The sequence below is a fragment of the Emys orbicularis genome, chromosome 9, assembly GCF_028017835.1.
Source record: "Emys orbicularis isolate rEmyOrb1 chromosome 9, rEmyOrb1.hap1, whole genome shotgun sequence".
In the NCBI taxonomy this organism is placed as follows: domain Eukaryota; kingdom Metazoa; phylum Chordata; order Testudines; family Emydidae; genus Emys; species Emys orbicularis.
In genome coordinates this window covers 74313295-74337101 of record NC_088691.1, presented here as the reverse complement: position 1 = coordinate 74337101, position 23807 = coordinate 74313295, and the positions used below count along the sequence as shown (strand labels likewise).

At 42.3% G+C, this 23807-nt stretch overlaps 1 protein-coding gene across 3 annotated transcripts in view; it reads left to right on the top strand.

Moving 5' to 3' along the window:
* The window catches only part of XRN1 (5'-3' exoribonuclease 1), a 77744-nt gene that overhangs the window by 41489 nt on the left and 12448 nt on the right, over positions 1 to 23807 (top strand). For all 3 annotated transcript variants that reach the window (XM_065410510.1, XM_065410509.1, XM_065410507.1), the window contains exons 21-30: positions 5188 to 5350; positions 6229 to 6342; positions 7079 to 7177; positions 8288 to 8403; positions 10503 to 10649; positions 12105 to 12194; positions 12986 to 13121; positions 14100 to 14156; positions 14860 to 14992; positions 20475 to 20544. In XM_065410510.1, the coding sequence (XP_065266582.1) occupies positions 5188 to 5350; positions 6229 to 6342; positions 7079 to 7177; positions 8288 to 8403; positions 10503 to 10649; positions 12105 to 12194; positions 12986 to 13121; positions 14100 to 14156; positions 14860 to 14992; positions 20475 to 20544 (1125 nt within the window). The remainder of the gene's footprint in view (positions 1 to 5187; positions 5351 to 6228; positions 6343 to 7078; positions 7178 to 8287; positions 8404 to 10502; positions 10650 to 12104; positions 12195 to 12985; positions 13122 to 14099; positions 14157 to 14859; positions 14993 to 20474; positions 20545 to 23807) is intronic.

Here is a 23807-nt window from a genome sequence, read left to right as displayed (position 1 = left end):
CTGAGCTCTGCCACTCCCAAAGCCTCTTTATGACACAGACCGCATAGGTCTCTGCCCAGAGTTGAAACTAGGGGACAGGATTTCCCATTTCCTTCAACCATGGAACCAGTGGGTCAGGAAGACTGAGAGTCAGGGATACTTCCTCAAGTTATGGGGTTTACCCCATCTGTTTTTCATTCAGTCTGCCATCTTGAAAAGCATGGTCTAATCCAGAATGAGATATTTCACCTCCCGGATGTGGGAGTAATAGAGTGTTCCCTCAGAAGAAAGATTCTCAATGTTCTACTCCAACTTCTTTATTGTTCAGAAGCATACAAGGGGAATCTGAGCCATTCTACATCTCAAAAGGCTCAACAAGTGGATGAAGAGAATGAAGTTCTGGATGGAAATCCTAATCTCTATGGTGTTATCCCTGTCCCACTGGGATTTTCTGACTTCAGTGAATCTGGTGGATGCATACCTCCAAATCCCAATCAGACTGTGCCATCGCAGGTTCCTAAGGTTTCCCTATAGCAGGAAGCAACATCAATATTGAATGCTGCCATTCAGCTTGTCCTCAGGCCCCCTCTCTCCTTCTTCCCAGTCTTCACAAAGAAGTTGGTGGTAATCATACCCAGACACAGGTCACAGGGGATCCTTCCTGCATGACATATTCATCAGAGCTCCACCTTAAGCAACAGCACACAGAGCTACGTCCCTGACCTTGAATCTCTTGCAAGCACATGGCTTTATTATCAGCATTGAGAAAAGCTCCTTGATTCCATCCACCCAAATAACTCACTTGGGAGTGGACATAGACAACTCGTTAGCAAGAATATGTCTATCTCTAGAGGTTCCAGAAGATTCAAGATCTCCTCTCATTGTTTTGGAACTGCACTTGAGCCTTCAACAGTAGGCCTCCTAGTATTGTGCATAGGGATCATTCCATGGGCACAGTCACACATCAGGCACCTTTAAGGCTGCATCTTAAAAGTATGGGACTACTTCCCAGAATGCATGCAAGAATAAGTGATATTTCCAGTGCTGGTAATCAACTCTTTAAAATAGTGGTCTGCCCAGGGCAGTGTCTGCAAGGACATGCCCATATGCATGGGGAGGGATAGCTCAGTGGTTTCAGCATTGGCCTGCTAAACCCAGGGTTGTGAGTTCAATCCTTGAGGGGGGCCATTGAGGGAACTGGGGTAAAAATCTGTCTGGGGATTGGTCCTGCTTTGAGCAGGGGGTTGGACTAGATGACCTCCTGAGGTCCCTTCTAACCCTGATATTCTATGATTCTATGCCTTCCTGATCCCCTGATCCTCACAACCAATGTCAGCCTGGTGGAGGACTGGCTGGGGGGCATGCCTGAGATCCCAAATAGCTGAAGGTGTCTGGAACCTGGAGAAAGAACCCACATCATAAACTTCCTAACTAAGAGCAGTCAAGCTGGTGGTATGAAGCTTCCAGTCTGGCCTAAAGGGGAACCACATTCTGATTCAGTCAGATAACACAACCATGGTTGCGTATGTGAACAACCAAGGAAGAATAAGAAGCCCAGCGCTACATGCTGAAGCAATGCGAATCATGCAGTGGGCAGGGCAGTCTCTCCTCCCCCTCGGGGAAGTTCACATAAAGGGAGACCTGAACCAGATGATGGACTTGCTTAGCAGGCACAAAGTGAACAACTCTGAGTGGTGCCTGAATCCAACATGGCCAGAATTCCTGCATTTCTTGGATTTGATTTGTGTTTCTGGCACCAGCTGCAAAATTTGGTCCAGATAGAGGCGTTTATTTTCAATACTCTTCTAGAAGTAAGAAGCGTTCCGATAACTTTGGAGAACAGACCCAGTGATACTAGTGCTTCCCTCTCAATAGCCAGGCTGTTAGATGAAACCAGTTCAGGTCTGGATGAAGCACAGGACCTTGTGAGGAGAGGCCCTATCTCTTCGGAACCTGTAATGATGAGCCCAATTTCAGCTTTATCAGGTCAAAAAACTGGGTCTCCTCACCAATGTGGGGTCTTAGAGTTAATCATCAAATAATTCGGCCTGTCCTCAACTGACATATTTGCAAATCACATACCCACAAAGAGATCAAAGTATTTCACCAGGAAAGTGGACACTAGATCCATGGGGACAGATGCCTTATCATGTAGACGGTCACAAGGCCTCCTTTATGCATTTCCACCCTTCCCGTTACTAGGGAAGGCAGTCCAGAAAATAAATCAGGAATAGGCAACAGTAATATTTGTAACCCCACATTGGCCGAGGAGACTCAGTTTTTGGACCTGATAAAGCTGAAATTGGGCTCACCAATACAGGTTATGAAGAGATGGGGCACTTCCTCACAAGGTCCTGTATTTTATCTCGATCTGAACTGGCTGCATCTAACAGTCTGGCTATTGAAAGGGAAGCGCTGGTCTCACTGGGCTGTTCTCCAAAGTTATCAGAACGCTTCTTACTTCTAGAAGAGTATTGAAAGTATACTCCTTTATCTGGACCAAGTTTTGCAGCTGGTGCCAGGAACATGAAGAAAATCTAAGAAATCCACGAATTCTGGCTATCTTGGATTTTCTCCAAGAAGGCTTTGACAAAGGTTTTCAATCCAGCACCATTGTGCATCAGGTGTCTGCCCTTAGTAGCATGATGTTTGCAGAATCTGTAGGTTCTCTGGCAGAGAACCTCTAGGTAGCCAGATTCCTTACGGCAGTCCAGTTAGCCAAGCTGGCTATTAGACCTCATTTTCCCAAGTGGGCCACTTACGTTGAGAGCCCTGACAAACCATCCCTTTGAACCACTGACATCAGTGTCAGCATTTTCTTTATCCATTAGAACTTGCTTTCTGTTACCATCATGTCCACCAAACAAATGTTGGAGCTGTTGGCGCTCTCTATGCAGGAACTTTACTCCATGTTTCTTGAGTACAAGATGGTGCTCAGAACTCTGGAATCATTTATCCCAAACGTGAACTCTTCTTTCCATGCTTCTCAAGAGTGGTTCTCCCTTCATTCTTTCCAAGGTCACAACATCCCACTGAGGAGAGGATGGCACACCTTAGATGTCAGAAGGGCTCTGAAAATTTACCTCAAATGTTCAAAGTCACAAGGAGATCAGGGGCCCTGTTTGTATCCTTCTATCCAAAACACCAAGGTCTCAGAGATGCCATGTATTCTGTTGCTAGGTGGATTAGATTATGCATTGTGGAAGCATACTAGGTATCAGGGATTCTAGTTCCAGAAGGGGTCAGGGCACGCTCTATGCAATCCCTGGCAAACTTGTGGACAGAAAGCTAATGCAACCACAGCAGAAATTTGTAAGGCAGCCACCTGGTCAAATGCTGCCTCCTTTATCAATCACTAGAAGGGGGACTTCCTGTCTTCTGCAGCGGCGTCCTTTGGCAGGAAGGTGCTGTAGGCAGTGGCCTGGAAATGATTTTGCCCTTTGAGTAAATATTATAGATGGGAAGAGATACGGTTTTTCCTTTTTCTGACCTTTTCTATTGCCTCCGTACATCTGCTTGCTGCTTCTCAGACATCAAGAATTGTGGGAGATGCTGGGCTGCAAAACAGAAAATTTCTTACCAACAATTTCCTTTCCACTAGCAGAGTCTCCCACAATTCTACTCATCCTGGATGGCTCACCAGTCAAGGGTCAGTTATTAAGTGGAATCATTACCATATGATAGTCTTCCTTGGTCTAATGCAGCGATTCTCAAATTGTGGGTCGGGACCCCAAAGTGGGTCGCAACCCCATTTTAATGGGGTCACCAGGGCTGGCTTAGACTTGCTAGGGCTTGGAGCCAGAGCTGAAGCCCGAGCCCCACTGCCGGGGGCCGAAGCCTGAGGGCTTCAGCCCTGGGCAGTGGGGCTCAGATTACAGGCCCTCTGTCTGGGGGTTGAAGCCCTTGGGCTTTGGCCTCGTCGCCTGGGGCGGTGGGGCTTCGGCTTTGGCCTCTTCGCCTGGGGCGGTGGGGCTCGGGCTTTGGCTTTCGCCTCCCACCAGGCTTTGGCAGTGGTGCAAGGAAAATCCATGTCTTACCGGTACAGGGGGGCACCAGCTAAGGGGGTACGTGACCGTCCATGTGACTCCCAAGCCGCAGAGCCCCCACGCTCTCTCCGTCCCCTCCTCACATCCATCCCATGTTACCTGGGCCGTGGGGGGGGTTGGGCTCTGTCCTCCTCTGGCTGCACGCAGGGCAGGGTTTGGGCGGGGGGGCGGTACAGCCGCCGGAGGAGCTGCCAGCTTCTGCTCCTTTCCGCGCTGCTGCCCCTCCCAGCGGGGAAAGGAGCAGAACTCCCAGACCCGCCCCCTGCCCTTCCAGGCACGGAGCTGCGTCTCCATCCTTCCTCGTACTGCAGCAGCAGCCCTGCCCGAGGACAGGGCTGAGGGGGGCAGAGCTGGGAGCGGTACAGCCGCTGGAGGAGCTGCCGGCATTCTGCTCCTTTTCCCGCTTCCCCTCCCAGCGGGGAAAGGAGCGGAACCCCCAGCCCTCTCCTCCAGCAGGGCTGCTGCTGTGTCTTTCTGGTATGCCGTACCAGCTATAAATAGCTTGCTGGTACGGCGTACCGGAGTGTACTGGCCTACTTGCACTGCTGGGCTTCGGTCCCCTCTCCTGGGGTCGTGTAGTAATTTTTGTTGTCAGAAGGGGGTCACAGTGCAATGAAGTTTTTGAGAACCCCTGGCCTAATGTATGTAGTTATTTTTGTCATCTTTGGAATATTTGTTAATGATGGTAGCAAGTTTTGCAATTTGTGAATAACTCATCTGGAAGCAAGCAGGAGATGAGGGGGTGTGGCAAGACCATGTGGCTCCAAAACTCTGATTCACCTCCCTGAGCTGCAAAGAGAGGAGAGTAGCCCAAATTTCAAGAATTGTGGGAGGACGCTGCTAGCAGCAAGGAAATTATTGGTAAGAAATTTTCTGATTTTATCCCCATATCTTGGGGCTAATAATTCTAGGTGTTCAGATAGTACAGTGAATGACTCACATAGGATCTAGAATAACACTTTAGCCTCAGAGTTGTTAAACCTGTATATAGTTCTTACTTATAAAACAGGAAACAATTATTTAAATATTCATAATTTCAAGAATAATTTCTGTTTGGATTTAAATACATTGGTTAAGGCCACCATAAAGGTAACTTCCTTTTTGTGTTAGGAAGTTCCATGTATTTAAATCAAAATAAATGTTTTCCTTTTTTTTCCTTTAGCTACCAGAGGAGAAAAGGAATAATTATAAATGAAACCTCAGTAGTTGTATATGCCCAGTTACTCACTGGTCGTAGATATCAGCTAAATCCAAATGGTGAAGTTTATTTGGAGAAGCAGTGGTCAAAACAAGTTCTTCCTTTTGTTTACCAAACTATTGTCAAGGTAAATATTCCAAATACTCTTAATCTTTTCTTCTATAAAATTTTCCTTTCCATTAGGAAAGGATTAGAACTGTGGGTCGGGACCCCAAAGTGGCCAAGGGCTGGCATTCCTCTTGCTGGGGCCCAGGACTGAAGCCTGAGCCCCAATGCCCGGGGCCGAAGACCAAGGGCTTGAGCCTTGAGTGTGTGTGTAGGGGGCCCCTCAGGTAACATGCCCCGCGCCTGGGGCTGAAGCCCTTGGGATTCGACTTTGCCCCCTCCCACCAAGAGCGGTGGAGCTCAGGCTTCGGTCCCCCCCTCCTGGAGTCGTCTAGCAATTTTTGTTGTCAGAAGGGGGTTGAGGTGCAATGAAGTTTGAGAACCCCTGGATTAGAATGCATACTTTAAAACAGACAAATAACAAAAGAGTTAATCAGCAACTTAATTTTATGGTAATAGTGCAGCCTTTCTAGTCCAAAAAGTATATACTTTGTCAAAAGCAACATTAAATGGTATATATTTTTTCATTTAAACTCCCATTTCAAAAGTGTTGGGAGCTAGACTGAAGGCTCTTGTCACAAAAGTTGTGACCCTACTGCATATTTTAGTTTGATTGCCACGAACTTTTGGGAGGACATTTTGAATAAAATACAGTAGTCATCTTGGACCATATGTAGCCCAGTAGCTTTATGTAATTTCACTGACAGTATTACTTTCAAAAACTGAGTTGATGTATATTTTAGGTAGTGAGGTTAGCATGAAGGAAATAGTTTGTAGTTTACTTTATAGTGATTGTTCGATATTTGGTAATAAATATCTATTTAGCAGACCTGTTTAAAGAACATATTGGGATTGATAGATATTTTAACACCATAGATTTTATCTTCTTATTTCATGTAGGATATCAGTGCTTTTGACTCTCGTTTCTCCAACATCAAAACCTTGGATGATCTGTTTCCTCCTGGAAGTACAGTCTTTATGCTGGGGACTCCTTACTATGGCTGCACAGGAGAAGTTAGTTCAAACATTTATTCTTACAAGATTTCTTTTCTTACAAGCCTATAAATATCAAGGGCCAGATTCTCTGGTGCTGTGTGGCAGAATCTAGCTCTGGAGTCAGTCTAACCAACCCAGGTTGCTTTACTTTGGTGGCTTAGTTGACATGGTTGAGCTCCTGCCTCTCCCCTACCATGTTGCTAACGTAACAGGGAAAAAGGAGCATAACCAGAATGTCCCATCAACATCATGATCATCAGCTATGGTTTTGTTCCTTTGGGTCTCTTTGCAGTCAGCCTGATAGCTGTCCTAACTAAGTGCAATAGGACTGGCCCTGTAAAGAAGCTGCACCAAGATCTGAGGAGGGCAAAGTTGAGCTTTAAGGTGTTTTTGCCCATCCCCACACTTGACCTATGGTCTATACAGATAAACTGCCCAGTTTATCTATACAGAGTATAGACCCCAAAGTCTGGTGCCAAGTCTGTTTTTAAATGACCTCTTTTTCTAAATGAGAGAGGTAGTATTTGTCTACCATCTCTCTCATATATGGCAGACAAACACACACATATACGTATATATATATATATATATATATATATATATATATATATATATATATATAATAAAAATCTATGCAGTGAATTTACACATGTAGCTTAGGCTTCTCACAGAAAGTATAAGTCTAGAGTTTTTACCTCAATTATTCCAGCAGAGAAGTGAATTAAGTTTATTAACTTACTTTGTTTTCTACCAGGTGCAGGATTCATGTGATGTTATCACAGAAGGTAGAATTCGTGTAGTTTTCAATATCCCGTGTGAACCCCAGCTTGATTCCTTAATACAGAACCAGCATGTAAGTATTTTTGTAAATCCAGTAAATACTTAAATATTGTGTCAGATATTTTTGTCAGTGGCAAATTTCCTTCACAGATCCCAATTGTCTTTTGTGCCGCAATCCATATCCTTCTGTAAAAGACTGAAGTACTAAAACATTCTCATTCAGGGAGACTATCTTAACTAATATATTGTAAGGCTGAATACAAGGTCTGTTCAGATCATTGAACTGCACTCTTACCGTGCAGTTCCATACCCATGTCCCATGGTTTGCATCCTCTGTGGGATGGTCTAGTTCTACTAGAATCTGGCTGCCAGTTGTGCTGCTCCTTTATGTGTACCAGCATCTGGTGACCAGAAACAATATTTCCGGGCAGTGAGAAACGGGGATCACCATGTGCTTGTAACTTTTTTACTCACATGATTGCATTGGCTTCACTTTCATTTCTGGTTGCCATTAACACCTTAAACTGCAATATTTAAAACATTGGTCTGTTCAGGAGATCTAGTCATTGTGACAGTTAAGGTCAGCTGGGTGACTCTGGCAGTTAGTCCCTGAATTTAGGCAGTTCATGACAAGACAGCAGGGTTTTTTCAGTTGATGATCCTTTCCTTGGGAACTAGTTCCCATTAGTGATCTGTAAGAGCCTGAGCTGACAAGTTTCAGAGCAAGACGCGAGATGTTCTCGCTTGGTTTAGCTCAGTGTTTTTCAAACACATTGAGCTCAGGGACTATATTGTATTTTATTACTCAATATTTATAATAGCTCCCCAAGGTCCCAATCTAGGTGTCTGCCTCGTTCTGCAGCTAGACACTCTAGCAACACAGTCCCTGCCCCAAATAACTTTGTAAATTCCTCTGGGCCTGCCCTGGGATGGGAAAAGGGGAAATGTTCATCACTTATCTTCTCCTCTCTGGATCCTCAGACCAATGGAAGGGTCTCCTGCAGAGTTCTGGGAGCTGGTTTCCTTTCCTCTCCTCCCAACCCTTAGTGCAGGAATAGCAGAGAAATATATAGGGTTGGAAGGTAATTTTTAAAAGGAAATAAATGGGCTTTTAAAAATAATTATAGTACTTTATTGCCTCTATCCTGTCCTAGTATATAGTAATATATTTTTATTTTTAAAGAAATATTCTGTGAAGTACAATCCTGGATACGTTTTAGCCAGTCGTCTTGGAGTGAGTGGATATCTTGTCTCCAGGTTTACAGGAAGCATATTTATTGGAAGAGGATCCAGGAGAAAGTATGTTTGACTGTAATAAATTTCTTTGTAATTAAAACTCTCAATTATGCATGTAAAATTGTAGATTATATGCTGTGGTAGATTCCGCCTAATAGCAATCCTGATATTAGTAACTTCCAGTTAATGGGAACATTTTGCCAGGAACCAATCCCATCCCATTAACATCAGTGTTGATAGGATTAGGATATTGGCACTGGCATGCTTCTTATTAGCAACTTTTTTTAAAGAAAGGCCCCACCTGCAGGCAGGTTTGCGAGTCTATAGGCAGGGAAGTACGTATTGAGATGTGCAGAGCACTCCCTGCAGATAGGTTTATGAGGCTGCATCCAGGAATGGAAGGGCTGGGGCATGCCTTCCCTCGCTGCAGCACCGCAAACCTACCTGTGGCCGGTGCTCATCGTGTCCCAGCGCTTCCTTCTGGGGCTGCAGCCCAGCAAACCTGTCTGCACATGGGACTGTATAGGAGGTAAGAGGCTGTGGGCTGGGCAGTAGTGGGGAGAGGAGTTGCAGCCCAGCAAACCTTACTGCACATGGGATCATACAAGGAGATAAGGGGCTGCAGGCTGGGAGGGGAGGCCATAGGCAATAGCGGGGAGGAGGGCTGCATCCCGGGTGTTGGAACTGCATGATATCTCTCCTTGCACTCTCCAGGCTATGCCCTGCCAGGAGACTGCACACAGGGAAGGGAGCGCTGGAGCATGCTAAGCCTTCCACTTATTAGCAACTGCTGGATAATAGCAACTTTTGGCTAGCAGCCAAGGGGTTGCTAATAAGTGGAAGCTACTGTAAACAGAATTTACTATATTGATTTTTCTTATGTTTTCATCCTATTTGACATCTCAGTATTCATAAATTCTAATGGGATCTGTGATATAAAATTGTATTGATAGCGTATTTGATATAAGCAATGTTTTCAGAAAGATGCACTCTTCAGTTAACGGAAGCTTAGTTTGTTAATTTTCTGAATCAGAGCTTTGTTCTGGTTGTTTAATTGTTTTTTTTTTTTTAAACTAAGAATTGCTTAGATTTACTAAGTACCAAAAAATTGTTTAGTTGCAGTGATATTCTAATTGACCATTAGTAGAATACTGCATCAGATTAAAAATTGAAAAATCAAATTAAAAATCCCAGTTGAATCATACGTACTCCTATACTTCATATATTTTTTTGGATTCTTCTCTTGGAGACACCTTCAGTATGTTAAATCTGCAGCAGCACCTAGGAGGCTAGTAGGTTGAGACCATAATTCTAGAGGATGTTGTTCTGAGTTTATGCCGCCCAATGCTGTCATGATGCCCTTCCTGCCTCAATCAGAAAATGAGGCCCAGGCTGGAAACTGTACATTTGAAATTGCTTTATTAAAATTTTAAGAAAAATCAATTAAAAAAATAACCCTCAACTGGGGCATTAGTATAAAAGACTTTTCCGTCAAGTGAATTTTGGGTGAGAATTTTTCTTTAAATCCCTCATCTGTAAATATATTTCACCCTTACAACCAACCTTCCAAAGCAAGGAGACCCCGAGAAGACTATATTCAAAGCCCGTTAACAGTTCTTAATTGGCTAGAAAGATTACTGTTGACCAACCCAAGATACCTGAGCTACTTCAGGCCAGGCAAAATGCCTCTAAAGTGTGTCCAGCCCTTGGTAGTGCTGAGGAGGACACCAGGGTGGAACTAGGACTCTATTGGAGTTCCCTCTTGTAGTACAGAGCACTAACTCTATGCCACAAAGTTGACAATCTTTGTTTGTTTGTAATTTGTGTATTTATTGACAGGTTTCAGAGTATTTATTTGTATATATGTATTTATTGAATAACAGTTAAAAATATGCAATTGTATACAACTTGTGAAAAAGATAGTAATCCAAAAGTCACATGATATGCTTTCCTAAAACTCAAAACACCTGCTTCCTGTTACATCCCACAGAGTGATTATAGCCAACTCTTATACAGCACTTTTCATCAGTAATTCTCAAAGTGCTTTACAAAGTAGGTCAGTTTCATTAGCAGATAAAGATGTTATCAGAAACAACTTTTCTGAGGCTCAAGTCAGATGTCAGTAGTTTTTCCTTTACAAAACGTAATTTTTTGTTTTGCAGTCCACATGGAGACCACAAGGCAAATGTGGGCTTGAATCTGAAGTTTAATAAGAAGAATGAAGAGGTCCCTGGCTATACTAAGAAGGTTAGAAATGAATGGATGTATTCTTCTGCAGTGGAGCAACTTCTTGCTGAGTATTTAGAAAGGTAAGAGTTGAATAATAATGTCATATTTCTGAAATTATTGTACTGAAATTGTAAATGGGTTTTATTCACTGTGCAAAAGTTTATTATTGATGACTCTGGGACTGGAGGTAGGGTAACCCAAATCCTGGTTTAATGAGAAATAAGTGCATCAAATGAAGTATTTTGAGGTGTTTCTGACTTTTAGACTTAAAACGGACTATAATTGAACATGAAATAGCAAAGGAACAAACTCAGCAACATTATTAAGAATGTCATGGAAGATTCTTAAAGCTAAGATTAAAGAAATTGAAAGAAATGATATTTTCCTCATATCATCAGTGTACAATCTGTACCCAGTCATGGCTTTTTCTTTGCTGTGTAGACACACACTAGTTTTCTTACATTTAGAAGTTACTTTGGAACACTTTCTATTTGAAGAGAAGAGATGGCTATAATTCAGGATCTGTGTTTCAAAATCAGATGGTGACAACTGTAATAAGACATTCTGCGTGTGGGAGGTGTCTAAATTATTTCATTTTGTTGCATAGAATATTGACATAAACACATATTGCTCCAGTGTGCTGGAATTTGAAAACACCTCATATTATAATAGTTACACTGCATAGGAAATCCAGTTTTATTGTACTGTCTATATTACCTTCTGGAACCACTTTGAAATCAGTTTATATCCCATTGTAGTCTCTCCTGATTGATGAGGAATTAAAAACTAAAATGAAGGAGGCTAGTGTGTGGAAGTGATCTTGTGGAGGAGACGAATTAAACTTTCATTTCTAGACCAGTGCTGTTGTCATTCAGCATGTAGTACACATGATATCTCACGGATTTATATTCACAGTGAAAGATCACTTAGTCATTGTCTAGCCCCTTAGTAACAGCTAGAGGCTGACTACAATTATGTAAAAATGACTGCATAAATGGAAAAAAATAAACAGCCTAAAAAGCAAAATGTTAAGCTATCATGTGGGGCTTTGGTGACATCCCAATCCATCCAAGTTCCTCTCCAGTAACTTGTCATCATTAGAATCCCTCAGCAACTGTCTGTCTCTATAACGTAAGTTTATTTTATGGAGAAGGGGATGGAGCATGTGGGATCTTCCAATTTCTTCTTTATTCCCATGTCATAGAGATCCAGCCTTTTAACCAAAGAGGACAGGACACAGGCCTTTCTGGAACCCATCAGTACTGCTTCTGAGGTTGCATGATGGAGTTGGGTGGACTTAGAGAAAGGGAATGTCTCATTTTACTTCTAGTGTGTTCTGAGTCCTCGCAAGAGATGATCTTGGACAGAACTCTGATTTTGCATCTTTAGTCAGCATATTGCACTGCCTATTTGGCCAATAAAACTCTGTACATTTATGAAAAGCTACTGCACCCTGGATTCCAGATTATTTTGTGTCTATTAAGCACTTGTTTTTGACTGTGCTGTATGTGAAACTATATCTCTTTTATTATTAGGGTCCCTGAACTGTTTAGTTATATTGCCAAAAATAGTCAAGAAGATATATTCTATGAAGATGATATTTGGCCTGGGGAGGACGAGAATGGGTGAGCAATGTTTTTTCATTTTGATTAAATAGTATTCTATATGACAAGTTCCAGATATTGACCTCTGTACACTCAAAAACTGCTGAAGTCGCAAAGCAAAGAAGGGTACAATTATTTCAGTATTTTTGGAATCATCCAGTCCAAATACTAGACTAGAAATTTTGCTGTAATAAAAATGTGCAGAAATTCTTCAAGTACTGAAATATCTGCAGGCAGGGAAACTGCCCAACCTGAAGATTGGTAGACAGGAAACTGGTGGCAAGAGGGATTTGACAGTACTGAAAATGGCTGCCACCACATAATGGTGGCCTTTTTAAATAACTGAAACCTGTCTTTTTCTTCAGGACCAGACTCATTAAAGGATGATTTTGACAATTATCAGGATATTACATATGTCGTTTCTAGAGCCAGCTATTTATCACACCTATACCTCATATTTGTACAGTTTAGTTCTCTATGGTTTTTAATTTTTGCTTTTAAAATAATCTTCATGGGGTGTTTTTAATGATTTTTGTTTGAAAATCCAGATTTTTAGTCTGGAAGATAGAATTTCAAGAGTCTGCATTTTAGTTTATATTTTTGAAGCCTCAGTCTATCATGGTTAATTTTTTTGTCCCTATACTAAACTCTCGGAGCACTACATAGCAGTGTTTGTTATGACTATATCCAGTTATAAGATGTGCCTACTACTGTAGTATCTGGTGACATTATAAATCCAGAAACTGCGTATAGTCCACAATAATATATAAGCCTTCAACAATTATGATCAATATGTAATTTTTTTTATATAGTGCTGAGAGAGTTCAAGAAATTGTTGCCTGGCTAAAGGCGCATCCTGTCAGCGCTTTATCTCGTTCATCTTGTGACTTACAAATTCTGGATGCAGCTATTGTAGAGAAAATTGAAGAAGAATTAGAGAAGTGCAAGGTACTGAATTTTTATAGATTTGACTAGTGATGGACCAAAAAGCAGTTGTTTTTATTGTCCAAGTACTTTATTCAGATTACAGAAAATGGTTTTTCTGTGGCATGGCAAATACTACAGAGACTATTGGAAGAACTGTAAGCTACTAAATTGCATCATAAATTGTCATAGCAACTCAGAAAAGGGCCTCAGCAGTCTGTCTACTCTTTGGTTCTTTTCTCTCTAGTTAGTTAAGTCAGATTTACTCTGAGCTCCCCTGACTGTGAATGATTTTGGGAAAAGAATCTGTGTCCAAAGAGGTCCTGGACTCCTCACAATGTCTTCCAAACACAAACCCAATCTTCCATTCTGTTTCCCAAATAGTTTCCCTTTGATCCGCAGATAACTAGGAGGCAGTCTCCTCCAGCCTCACAGGTCTCTCTCATCAGATCTATTCAAGTAAAAGAGAAAATAAAACAAAAATAGGCAAGGAAGTATTAAGTGTTAAATGGGTTATTAAGTCCCATGATGTGTAGCAAATCCCCATGAGACAAGTGGTTGATATTCTTCCAGATTGTGTAGAAGGATCCAGAAGCAAAAGTGATATTAACTTTGGGTTTGTTTTGGGATTGGTTAAATAATTTAAGCCATGGTTTAGAAAGACTAACCTGACTTCTTAGATCCAGTTACTTGAAAGTATTTTTTAAATACAGTGTTTTGGCATGATTCAAAGTCTTGAGAACTGTGTCTCCTCCTTTAATACCGGAAGAATGCCTGCAGTACATTTTCATGGAGCACATATACATATATTTTCTTCCGAAGTCCTACTGTATTCTGATCCCTGTTCTGCTTGCTTGCTCAACACATCAAAAAAAAATCCCGTATGTTTTCACTTCAGACTGATAGTGGGCATTTTTTATCTAAGACATTGCAAAACAATGGCATAATTTTTCAGACTTCTTACTTAATTGTTTTTAAAATTCTTTTGTCCCTTTCCTTTAGCAAAGAAAGAGTAACAAGAAGGTGCGAGTGACGGTGAAACCCCATTTGCTGTATAGAGTAAGTCATTTGAGGGCTGTTAGTTTTTATAATAAAATTAAACATATGTAAAATAAATATAACCTGGACAAACTTCATGAACTTTCAAAAATTATTATAGGGCACTTCACTTAGTAGGGACAGGATTAATTAAGGTGTCTCCTAGAAAATCAGTTTCAGTGTGGAGTTACTTAATAACAATGACTGCTGCATAAATGGGACAGAAATTCAATTATCGACTCTCATGTGGTTTGGTAGCATATGTCTTTTGCCTTCTTCTGTCTGTTTGCTGATTCTACAACTTTCATTCCCTCCATAATTGTAATATATGTAAAAAGAATATTAAATGCCTGTTTTGCTCTTTTCATGGCACCTGTATGCTCTAGGCTGCTTTGCTGGGTATCTCACAGCTGGTGGCACAAGAGAAGCTGAACATTATTTCTGATTGTGCCTTCCGTCAACTTCATGGGCTCATTCAGTAGCACTGAGTAGCACTGCAGCTTCCTAGTTAGCAATATTATTAATAAAAGGATGTTTTCTGATAATTGTAACTCTCTACCTGGTTGTTGAGAGAACAGTTCAAATTGTTTTCTGTGTCCTGAAAACAATGTAATCATTTCAACTTCTTTAAGTTTTAAATCCATGATTCATTTGTTATTAAAATCAGAATAACTTATATCTTTATATTTTACTAGAATTAATATAGTATTTTGGTTAATGTCAGCCTTTAGAACAACAGAATGGGGTTGTTCCAGACAGAGATGCAGAGTATCGACTGTTTGACCGTGTTGTCAATGTGAGGGAGAACTTTTCTGTTCCAGTTGGTCTTCGAGGTACCATTATAGGACTTAAAGGAGGTAATGTTTTCCTCATAATAATGATCATATTTTAGCTATAAGGTTGTCATGAAAACAAACTGCTGTAAGCTTTTATTCTTTTTCATTTAATTGTGAACAGTATTAATAAAGAGTCAGATTGGCGATGAGGCACAATTAAAAAATAGAAATTTGGTTTGTAATGTACCATGCGGTCGTTCCACTTACTGTGCCATCTGTGGGTTCTCAGGCTCAGTGTAACAGCAAGTGCAGAAGTCTTTTCTGCACTATTGCTGCAAAATGTGGAGAGACAAGGGGGAGGATTGGAAGGTGGCCATTGGATCCAGGGTTTAAAGTCTCTGTCCCCACCCCCAAGAAGAGAGTTCATGGTTGTGGGGACCCTAAAGCTTGTTGCAGTGGGAGGTAAGGAAGAAGCTACTCTAGGATTATATTCAGGTATTTGGATTCAGGATCTGAATATTGTGGTCTTCCCCCATTAGAGCAGGATCAGTCGTTTGGTAACTTTCATGTGACCAAAGGGTCAGTAATAGGGGCTGACAAGCGATTAAAAAAATAGTCGCGATTAATCACGCAATTAATCGCACTGTATCATAGAATACCATTTATTTAAATATTTTTGGATGTTTTCTACATTTTCAAATATATTTATTTCAATTACAAAACAGAATACAAAGTGTACAGTGCTCACTTTATATTTATTTTTGATTACAAGTATTTGCACTGTATAAAAACAAAAGAAATAGTATTTTTCAATTAACTTAATACAAGTACTGAAGTGCAATCACTTTATCATGAAAGTTGAACTTAAAAATGTAGAATTATGTTAAAAAAAACCTTCATTCAAAAATAAAACAATGTAAAATTTTAGAGCCTAGAAGTCCACTCAGTCCTACTTATTGTTCAGCCAATCACTCAGACAAACAAGTTTGTTTACATTTGCAGAAGATAATGCTACCCGCTTCTTGTTTACAATGTCACCTGAAAGTGAGAACAGGCGTTCTCATTGCACAGTTGTAGCCAGCATTGCAAGATATTGATGTGCCAGATGCGCTAAAGATTCATATGTCTCTTCATGTTTCAACCACCATTCCAGGGGACATGCGTCCATGCTGATGACGGGTTCTGCTCAATAACTGTCTGAAGCAGTGTGGATCGATGCAGTTAATTTTCGTTATCTGAGTCAGATGCCAACAGCAGAAGGTTGATTTTCTTTTTTGGTGGTTTGAGTTCTGTAGTTTCCTCATCAGAGTGTTTCTCTTTTAAGACTTCTGAACGCATGCTCCACACCTCGTCCCTCTCACATTTTGGAAGGCACTTCAGGTGCTTAAACCTTGGGTCGAGTGCTGTAACTATCTTTAGAAATCTCACATTGGTACCTTCTTTGCGTTTTGTGAAATCTGCAGTGAAAGTGTTCTTAAAATGAACAACATGTGCTGGGTCATCATCCAAGACTGCTATAACATGAAATATATGGCAGAATGCAGGTAAAACAGAGCAGGGGACATACAATTCTCCTCCAAGGAGTTCAGTCACAGATGTAATTAAAGCATTATTTTTTTAACGAGCGGCATCAGCATGGAAACGTCCTCTGGAATGGTGGCCGAAGCATGAATGGGCCTATGAATGTTTAGCATATCTGGCACGTAAATACCTTGCAATGCTGGCTACAAAAGTGCCATGCAAATGACTCTCTTCACTTTTTGGTGACATTGTAAATAAGAAGTGGGCAGCATTATCTCCCGTAAATGTAAACAAACTTGTTTGTCTTAGTGACTGGCTGAACAAGAAGTAGGACTGAGTGGACTTGTAGGTTCTGAAGTTTTACATTGTTTTGTTTTTGAATGCAGGTTTTTGTATGAAGTGAATTGAAAAATACAATTTTTAAATCATTTTTACAGTGCAAATATTTGTAATAAAAAATAATATACACTTTGATTTCAATTACAACACTATATGAATACTATATGAAAATGTAGAAAAACATCCAAAATATTTAATAAATTTCAATTGGTATTCTATTGTTTAACAGCGTGTTTAAAACTGCAATTAATCACAATTAAATTTTTAAATCACAATTAATTTTTTTGAATTGTGTGAGTTAACTGCAGTTAATCGATAGCCCTAGTCAGTAACATTGTTTGGTTTAGATGTCATATGCTGTCATTTGAGCATGATGTTGGAATGCTCTCAAGAAAATGAGAGAGGTATGCATTTGGTTTTTGGTTTTTCTTGGGGTGGGAAGAGCAGGCAGCGGCTTTGGAAGATGGTTTCTCGAATTTTCAAGAGCATGAGAAAGTTGTCTCCAGTTACATTTGGTCCTCTACCCAATGAAGCTGAAGGGATTATTTAGGAACTGAGATTAATATTTTGTTGACTCTTCTCACATCTAATAAAGTCTTGTGGAGGAATAAAGATAAAATGACGGAACAGATAAAATCCATTTGGAACAAAAAAAATTGCCTCAGATAGAGTGGAGAATTTAGAGAGTGCTATTTGTGAATAATATAGCTCCATTAGAGTGCATAGTGCTTTATAAACTCCTAATGATATGTACTGTTCTTCATGTGTGTTTTGTAATCTAAAATAAGTACACAACTCTTCTGGTTTCTCAAGAATCCAGTCTAACTGGCTGAATGGGAGGGAGGGATTAGAGAAAGTGTAACAGGTTTGTCCAGCCTTTCCCACATGTATATTGGCCCTGGTTGTAACAAGTGAGGAAGAAAACTGACAGAATTTGCTTATACTCCAAAGTTTCTGACAAAGTGATAGAAAACTTCAATTAAAAAAAGAATTTGAATTTCTAGAGAGGAGACTTTCTAGCAGTGTGAGAGAGTTCAGTTAAAATTCTCCAGTTAAGCAGCACATCCAACTTAAAGCTCCTAGTAACATATCTAGGAGCTTGTCTACACAAGTTATTCCAGAATAAGGTAAAATGTGAATTTGAAGCAGAATAGCTATTTTGAAATAGCTCCATATCTGGACACTCTTAATTCTGGAATAAGCATGTTCGCACAGAGTTAATTCTGGCCTAACTCCATGTGTAGACAAGCCCTACAGTGAATGCTTAAAACGTAGTTTCATTTATCAGTCACTTCATGTGTTAAGTAGCTCTACCCTTGAATGTAGAACTACTTAGTCTTTGGCCTTAATAAAGGACAGGCAGTAAAGCCAATGAGAAGGAACATATACCAGAAAAGAGGGGAAGGCATATAGGAGAAGAGACAAAATTGGAGAGACAGACAGTAAAACAGAGGGACACAATAGTGGTGGTCCGAATGTTTTTATCATACATAAAGTTCCACTAAATATTTACTCCTATGGGCATTCTGCGCCAAAAAATAAAAAATTCTGCAAATTTTATTTGTAAAATAAATATGGAAGCTCCAGCATGGCATTGGGGAACACAGGCCACTGGCTGCACAGAGGTGGGAGATCACTGTGCAGCTCCCCCACCGGGACATGGATTCGACGGGGAGGCTGCACCCAACCCTGACACAGCACAAGGACTGGGCCTTCACCAGAAACACCCCAGGGCCCTGCCCCTCTGTGCCAGGTGCACCAGGTGTGGGCACGCAGGCTCAGCAAGGCAGGATCCAAGTGTGGAGGGGCTTAGTGTGGGAGGTCCAGCTGTGGGTTGAGAGGATTCTGTGTGGGGCAATCTGGGTATGGGCAGCTCAGTTGGAGATCTGGGTGCGGGGGGGATCTGGATGCACAGGGGCTTGTTGGGGAGGTTCTGAGTGCAACAACAATGGGACTCTGCCAGGGGGTCCAGGGGAAGGTGGTTGGGGCTCAGTGGCGGGGGGGGAGAGTCTGGGTATGGAGAGGATAGGGCTCGGCAGGGGAGCTCAGTGCGGGGGTCCAGATGCTGGGGGAGTTGGGCTCAGTGGGGTGGGGATCCAGGTGCAGCTGGTTGGGGCTCAGTAGGGTGGGGATCCAGGTGCGGGTGGCTTGTTGGGGTGGTCCAGGGGCAGGGGACGTGGGTCTCATTGGGTGGGTGGAGGGGAAGTTCTGGGTGGGAGGGGGTGAGGCTTGGCTGGAAGGTCTGAGTATGAGGGGGTCTGGATGCACGGGTTGGGTGGATGGGGGAGCAGCTCCCTGTACAGTGATCCCTCCCCGTGCAGCTAAGGAGAGATGGGTGCAGGAAGCGATGGGGTGGAGTTTGCAGAGCTTCGTACAGCTGGAGGATAAATCTGGGGGTGGGTCTGACACGTCCCCGGGTGCCATGCAGGGGAAGAGGAAGTCCCGCTGGGACTAACAGCTGAGCCTGGTGCAGGGGAGGAGCCACCCACCAGGTCTTCCCCAGTCCCACCCCCTGCTCCACAGTGATTTCTGCCAGCTGCCCTGGGCACCTGAAACATACTGCTGGGGAGGGTCGCAAGACTGCTCTTGTGGCTTCCCTTTGCTTCTCCATCAGAAAGTCATATTTCTGCAGGGAAGCAAAGAAATCTGCGGGGGACATAAATTCTATGCATGTGCGGTGGTGCAGAATTTCCCCAGGAGTAAATATTACTCACCTTAAAGTAGAGCATACATTCTCAACCTGTGGTTTCGATCTAGTCTTCTCTTCAGTATTACTTGCAACCATTCTTCCTCAGATACCAGAATCCCTATAAACCAGTGGTTTTCAACCTTTTTTCATTTGCAGGTCCTTAAAAAATTTTGCATGGAGATGTGGACCCCTTAGGAAATATAAGACAGTCTGTGGACCACCAGGTTGAAAACCACTGCTATATATCTTTGGCACCTCTTTTGAGGGATCTGGATGAAAGGACTCACCTACGCAGGCAGTCACTACATGAAAAAGTTTGAGAAACAGTGGGGTAGATATTCCTCTAGTCTGGCACTTTTTAATAGTCACTTTAATGAAATTATAATTAAATTATAAAACAGTATCTCCTCTGTTTAGTGAGTATATACAAGTGATATCCTCTGCTGAGAGCCAGTTTCAAAACTGTTGGTCTCTGGTTGCCTGGATGTATGGATTCACCTACTGTGTCTCTTTCCAGATGGTTTTATATCCATAAAGCTTCTGTGCCATTGCCCATACCATCATTGTACAGAGAACAAACTACATATTCTGTGTTTAAAAAAATGTGCAACAAAAATAAAATCAAGTAGGCCCGATATATAGGGTTAGCTATTTAGAGGAAAGAATGTTTCCTCTTTTGATCATTAAATACCCAAAGGAAAGTACAGTTGTGTGTTGGGAAAATAACAGACTATTAGGGACTGCTATCAAAATTACAACTCTAGATCACTGCTACTTATAGTTGCTTATAGTAGATTTACAGTTTATGCATATCCTAGAGGACAATCACACATGACCTTTTTTGAGGAGTTTCCAAATAACTGAATGAATTTTTATATATGGGGCATAGGAATATTTAAGATGTCACTCTAATAATAATTTAGTTTTATGTCTTCTTCATTACCACTATGTGCAATTAATGGTAGACAGGCAAGTAGGCTACTTTCTGACTGTGCATGTCATTATTTTCTACAGCAAGCAGAGAAATGGATGTACTCTTTGAAGTGTTGTTCGATGAAGAATTCCCTGGAGGCCTAACAATAAGGTCTGTGTTTGCTCATACCGATTTTGTACCCTTGTGAGACTGAATTGAATTTAAATTACTGGCTTTTTGTTGATGTGTGTGAGTGTTTTTAAATACCTCATGAGAACTTTGACCAACTCCATTTAGAGGCAGTTTTGCTTCTGTAATGTATGTTTTCAGTATTTTTGTCCCTCATTCTTTGACTAGAGACAATTGCATGAAAACAGAATCTGTCTCTCTGAAGAAGTGCTTATTACTCCTGATACTGACATCCCCAAGTGAAGTTCTTAGCTTTTCCAAAGCAACCACCCTGATGCCACACGCAAAGGACTAGAGAACTAGGCTATGCAGATGTGCTTGCAAATAGAATGTTTTCTAAAATATACTATTTATTATTATCTGCATGTCTCTAATCACACTGGAAATAGATTTTGGTTTTATAATAGTGCCTTTCATGCTCAGGTTATAGTATCTGAAAAGTACTTTACAAAACAGGAAGTGACTTTGATGCTGGTAGTGGGGCAAGTGTAGGTGAAAACAGCAGTCATTATAAGCAGTACCCTATATATTCTGCAGCAACAGAATTCACCTATTTTACCCTGCCACAAAATTTTGCTCTAATCAAAGCTTTCAGGTTTAAACAGAATGGGCCAAGACAGAGGTTCCCCTTCACATGCTCAGGCAAAAGAGCGCTCTGCCAAGAAGGTGACTAAAAAAGCAGGCTTCAGCTTCCCCTCCTCAGAAATCCACCAAGAAACTGCATTCTCCAACTCGGCAGACCCCATCGGTACCCAACTATACCGGGCCTTCCACCTCCGAGGTAGTGGGACCATGCGGTACTGTGGGTACCGCACCAGCAAAAGACCCTAAGTGGGCTAATTCGGACAAGGGCAGCAAAGGGAAAGCAAAACCCTCTGCCTCAGTACCATCAGAGCTGATGAGGCACTCAGCGCTGAGCAGTTCGAGAGCACTGCAAGCTACGGTGCCACCTTCTGCCTCCACGGCACACAGAGCGCGATCCTCAGCACTGCACCACAACTGCACCCCAGATATCAGTACCACCACTAAAGCCTTCATAGGTACCGATGCTCTTGGTACCTCAGCAATTCCTTTGACACAAGGATCTCCTGGTCTCTACACCAGAATCTCCTCTTCCCAGTACCGACATCACTCCAGCATGCTCGGTACCGAGCCATCTTACTGCACTGCCCAGATCTGCTCCTCTCTTTTCAAGTGATGAGGATGATTAGGATGAAGGGGAAATCTACGCCGCCCATCACTCCTCGCCTCCTCATACATCTGCCAGACCATGTCCATCATAACAGAGATTATCATCTGGGATCTCAAACTCAGAGCTAGTACAGACGCCCATGGATGCCACGACCTATGACTTTCCCACCACAAGTGGCCTTACTGGGAACCATGGGCAGCATACCGAACACAACACCACAAGGCTTCCAGCCCACCCAGGGTGAGGTCAAGACATTCCCCTTCACCCTCTGTACCAGGACCCTCCGAACCTCCAGAAGAGGTGGCTGAGGAACTGGAGGAGGCTTCAGACCAAGAAGCTGCACCAGCAGCCAACTTTCTCATTCTCTTCCCCCGATGAAACCATCATGCCCCCACCTCCCACCATATGAGATGATTTTAAACAATTTCAGGAGCTCTTTAAGAGAGTGCCAGATTCCTTGGACATTCCACGAGAGGAGGTGCCTGACTCCTAGCATAAGCTGCTGGGCATACTACACACATCAACTTCCTCCAGAATCGCCATACCAATCAATGACTCCCTCATGGACCCAGCCGAAACCATCTGGCAGACCCCGCCAACTGTCCCATCCACCTGCAAAAGGGCAGATAAAAAGTATTATGTCCTGTCTAAGGGAGTGGAATTCCTTTTTTCACACCAAACTCCCTGGTGGTGGAAGCAGTGAATGAATGGGGCAGAAAACACCACTCCAGAACCACCCCGTACTACAGGGACTGGAAGAGACTAGACCTTTTTGGTTGTAAGGCCTATTGATCGGCAACTCTACAATTTAGGATCACCAACTATGAGGCGTTAATGGCCAAGTACAATTATACAAACTACTCAAAACTATTGGATTTTATTGAGTTTCTGCCTGAAGAAAAGAAGGAACAATTCAGGGCGACCATCTCGGAGGACCATCTTCTTGTTCAAACAGCCTTTCAGTCTCACTGGACTCGGCAGACACAGCGGCATGTTCCATCACCCCAGCCGTAGTCATGGGATAGCTCAGTGGGGGGGAGGGATAGCTCAGTGGTTTGAGCATTGGCCTGCTAAACCCAGGGTTGTGAGTTCAATCCTTGAGGGGGCCATTTAGGGATCTGGGGCAAAAATCTGTCTGGGGATTGGTCCTGCTTTGAGCAGGGGGTTGGACTAGATGACCTCCTGAGGTCCCTTCCAACCCTGATATTCTATGATTCTATGCAATGCGCATCCTGGCTCCACCTTTCTCGGTTTCCCAAAGAGGTACAATCAACGGTCAAGGATCTCCCATTTGAAGGCCCCAAGTTATTTGCATCCAAAACCAATGAATCCCCTCACACGTTGAAGGACTCCAGAGCAACGCTGAAATCCTTGGGCATATACATGCCTAAGAATAAGAAAAAACAGGACAAGTATGGCTCAGCACAAAGATTCCGGTCTGTGCCTTATGCACAACCTCAAAGACTGAAGCAGAGACCTGAAAGATGACGACAGTCCCTGTCCCAGTCTTTGACAGCCCAGCAAATACTTCAAGACAACAATTTTGGTTGAGGGCCCGAGATACCCACAATTTCAAGTGCTGGAAACACCCACCACCTCCCATCCATTCATTCAGAGACTGTCTGACCCCATTCCATCCAGTTTGACAGACTATCGCGTCAGACAGATGGGTATTAGAGATCATCGAGACTGGCTATTCCATCCCATTTACCTCGGTGTCCCTCCCCCACACACACCCCCTCAATCCCTGTTCATCTTCAGGTACCCCTCTAATGAACATCTACTGTGACAGGACATAAACCATCTCATACACCTAGGTGCAGTAGAATTAGTACCAACACAACATAGAGGGAGGGAATTTTACTCTCATTACTTTTTAACCTAGGGGGAAAAAAAGAATGATGGAGGCCCATTCTTGACTTAAGGAAACTCAACAAATTCATGAAGACCCAACACTTTAGGATGGTCACATTAGCAAGCATAATTCCAGCACTGGAAAGAGGAGACTGGTTCTCTGTCCTTGACCTCCAGGATGCATATTTTCATATAACAA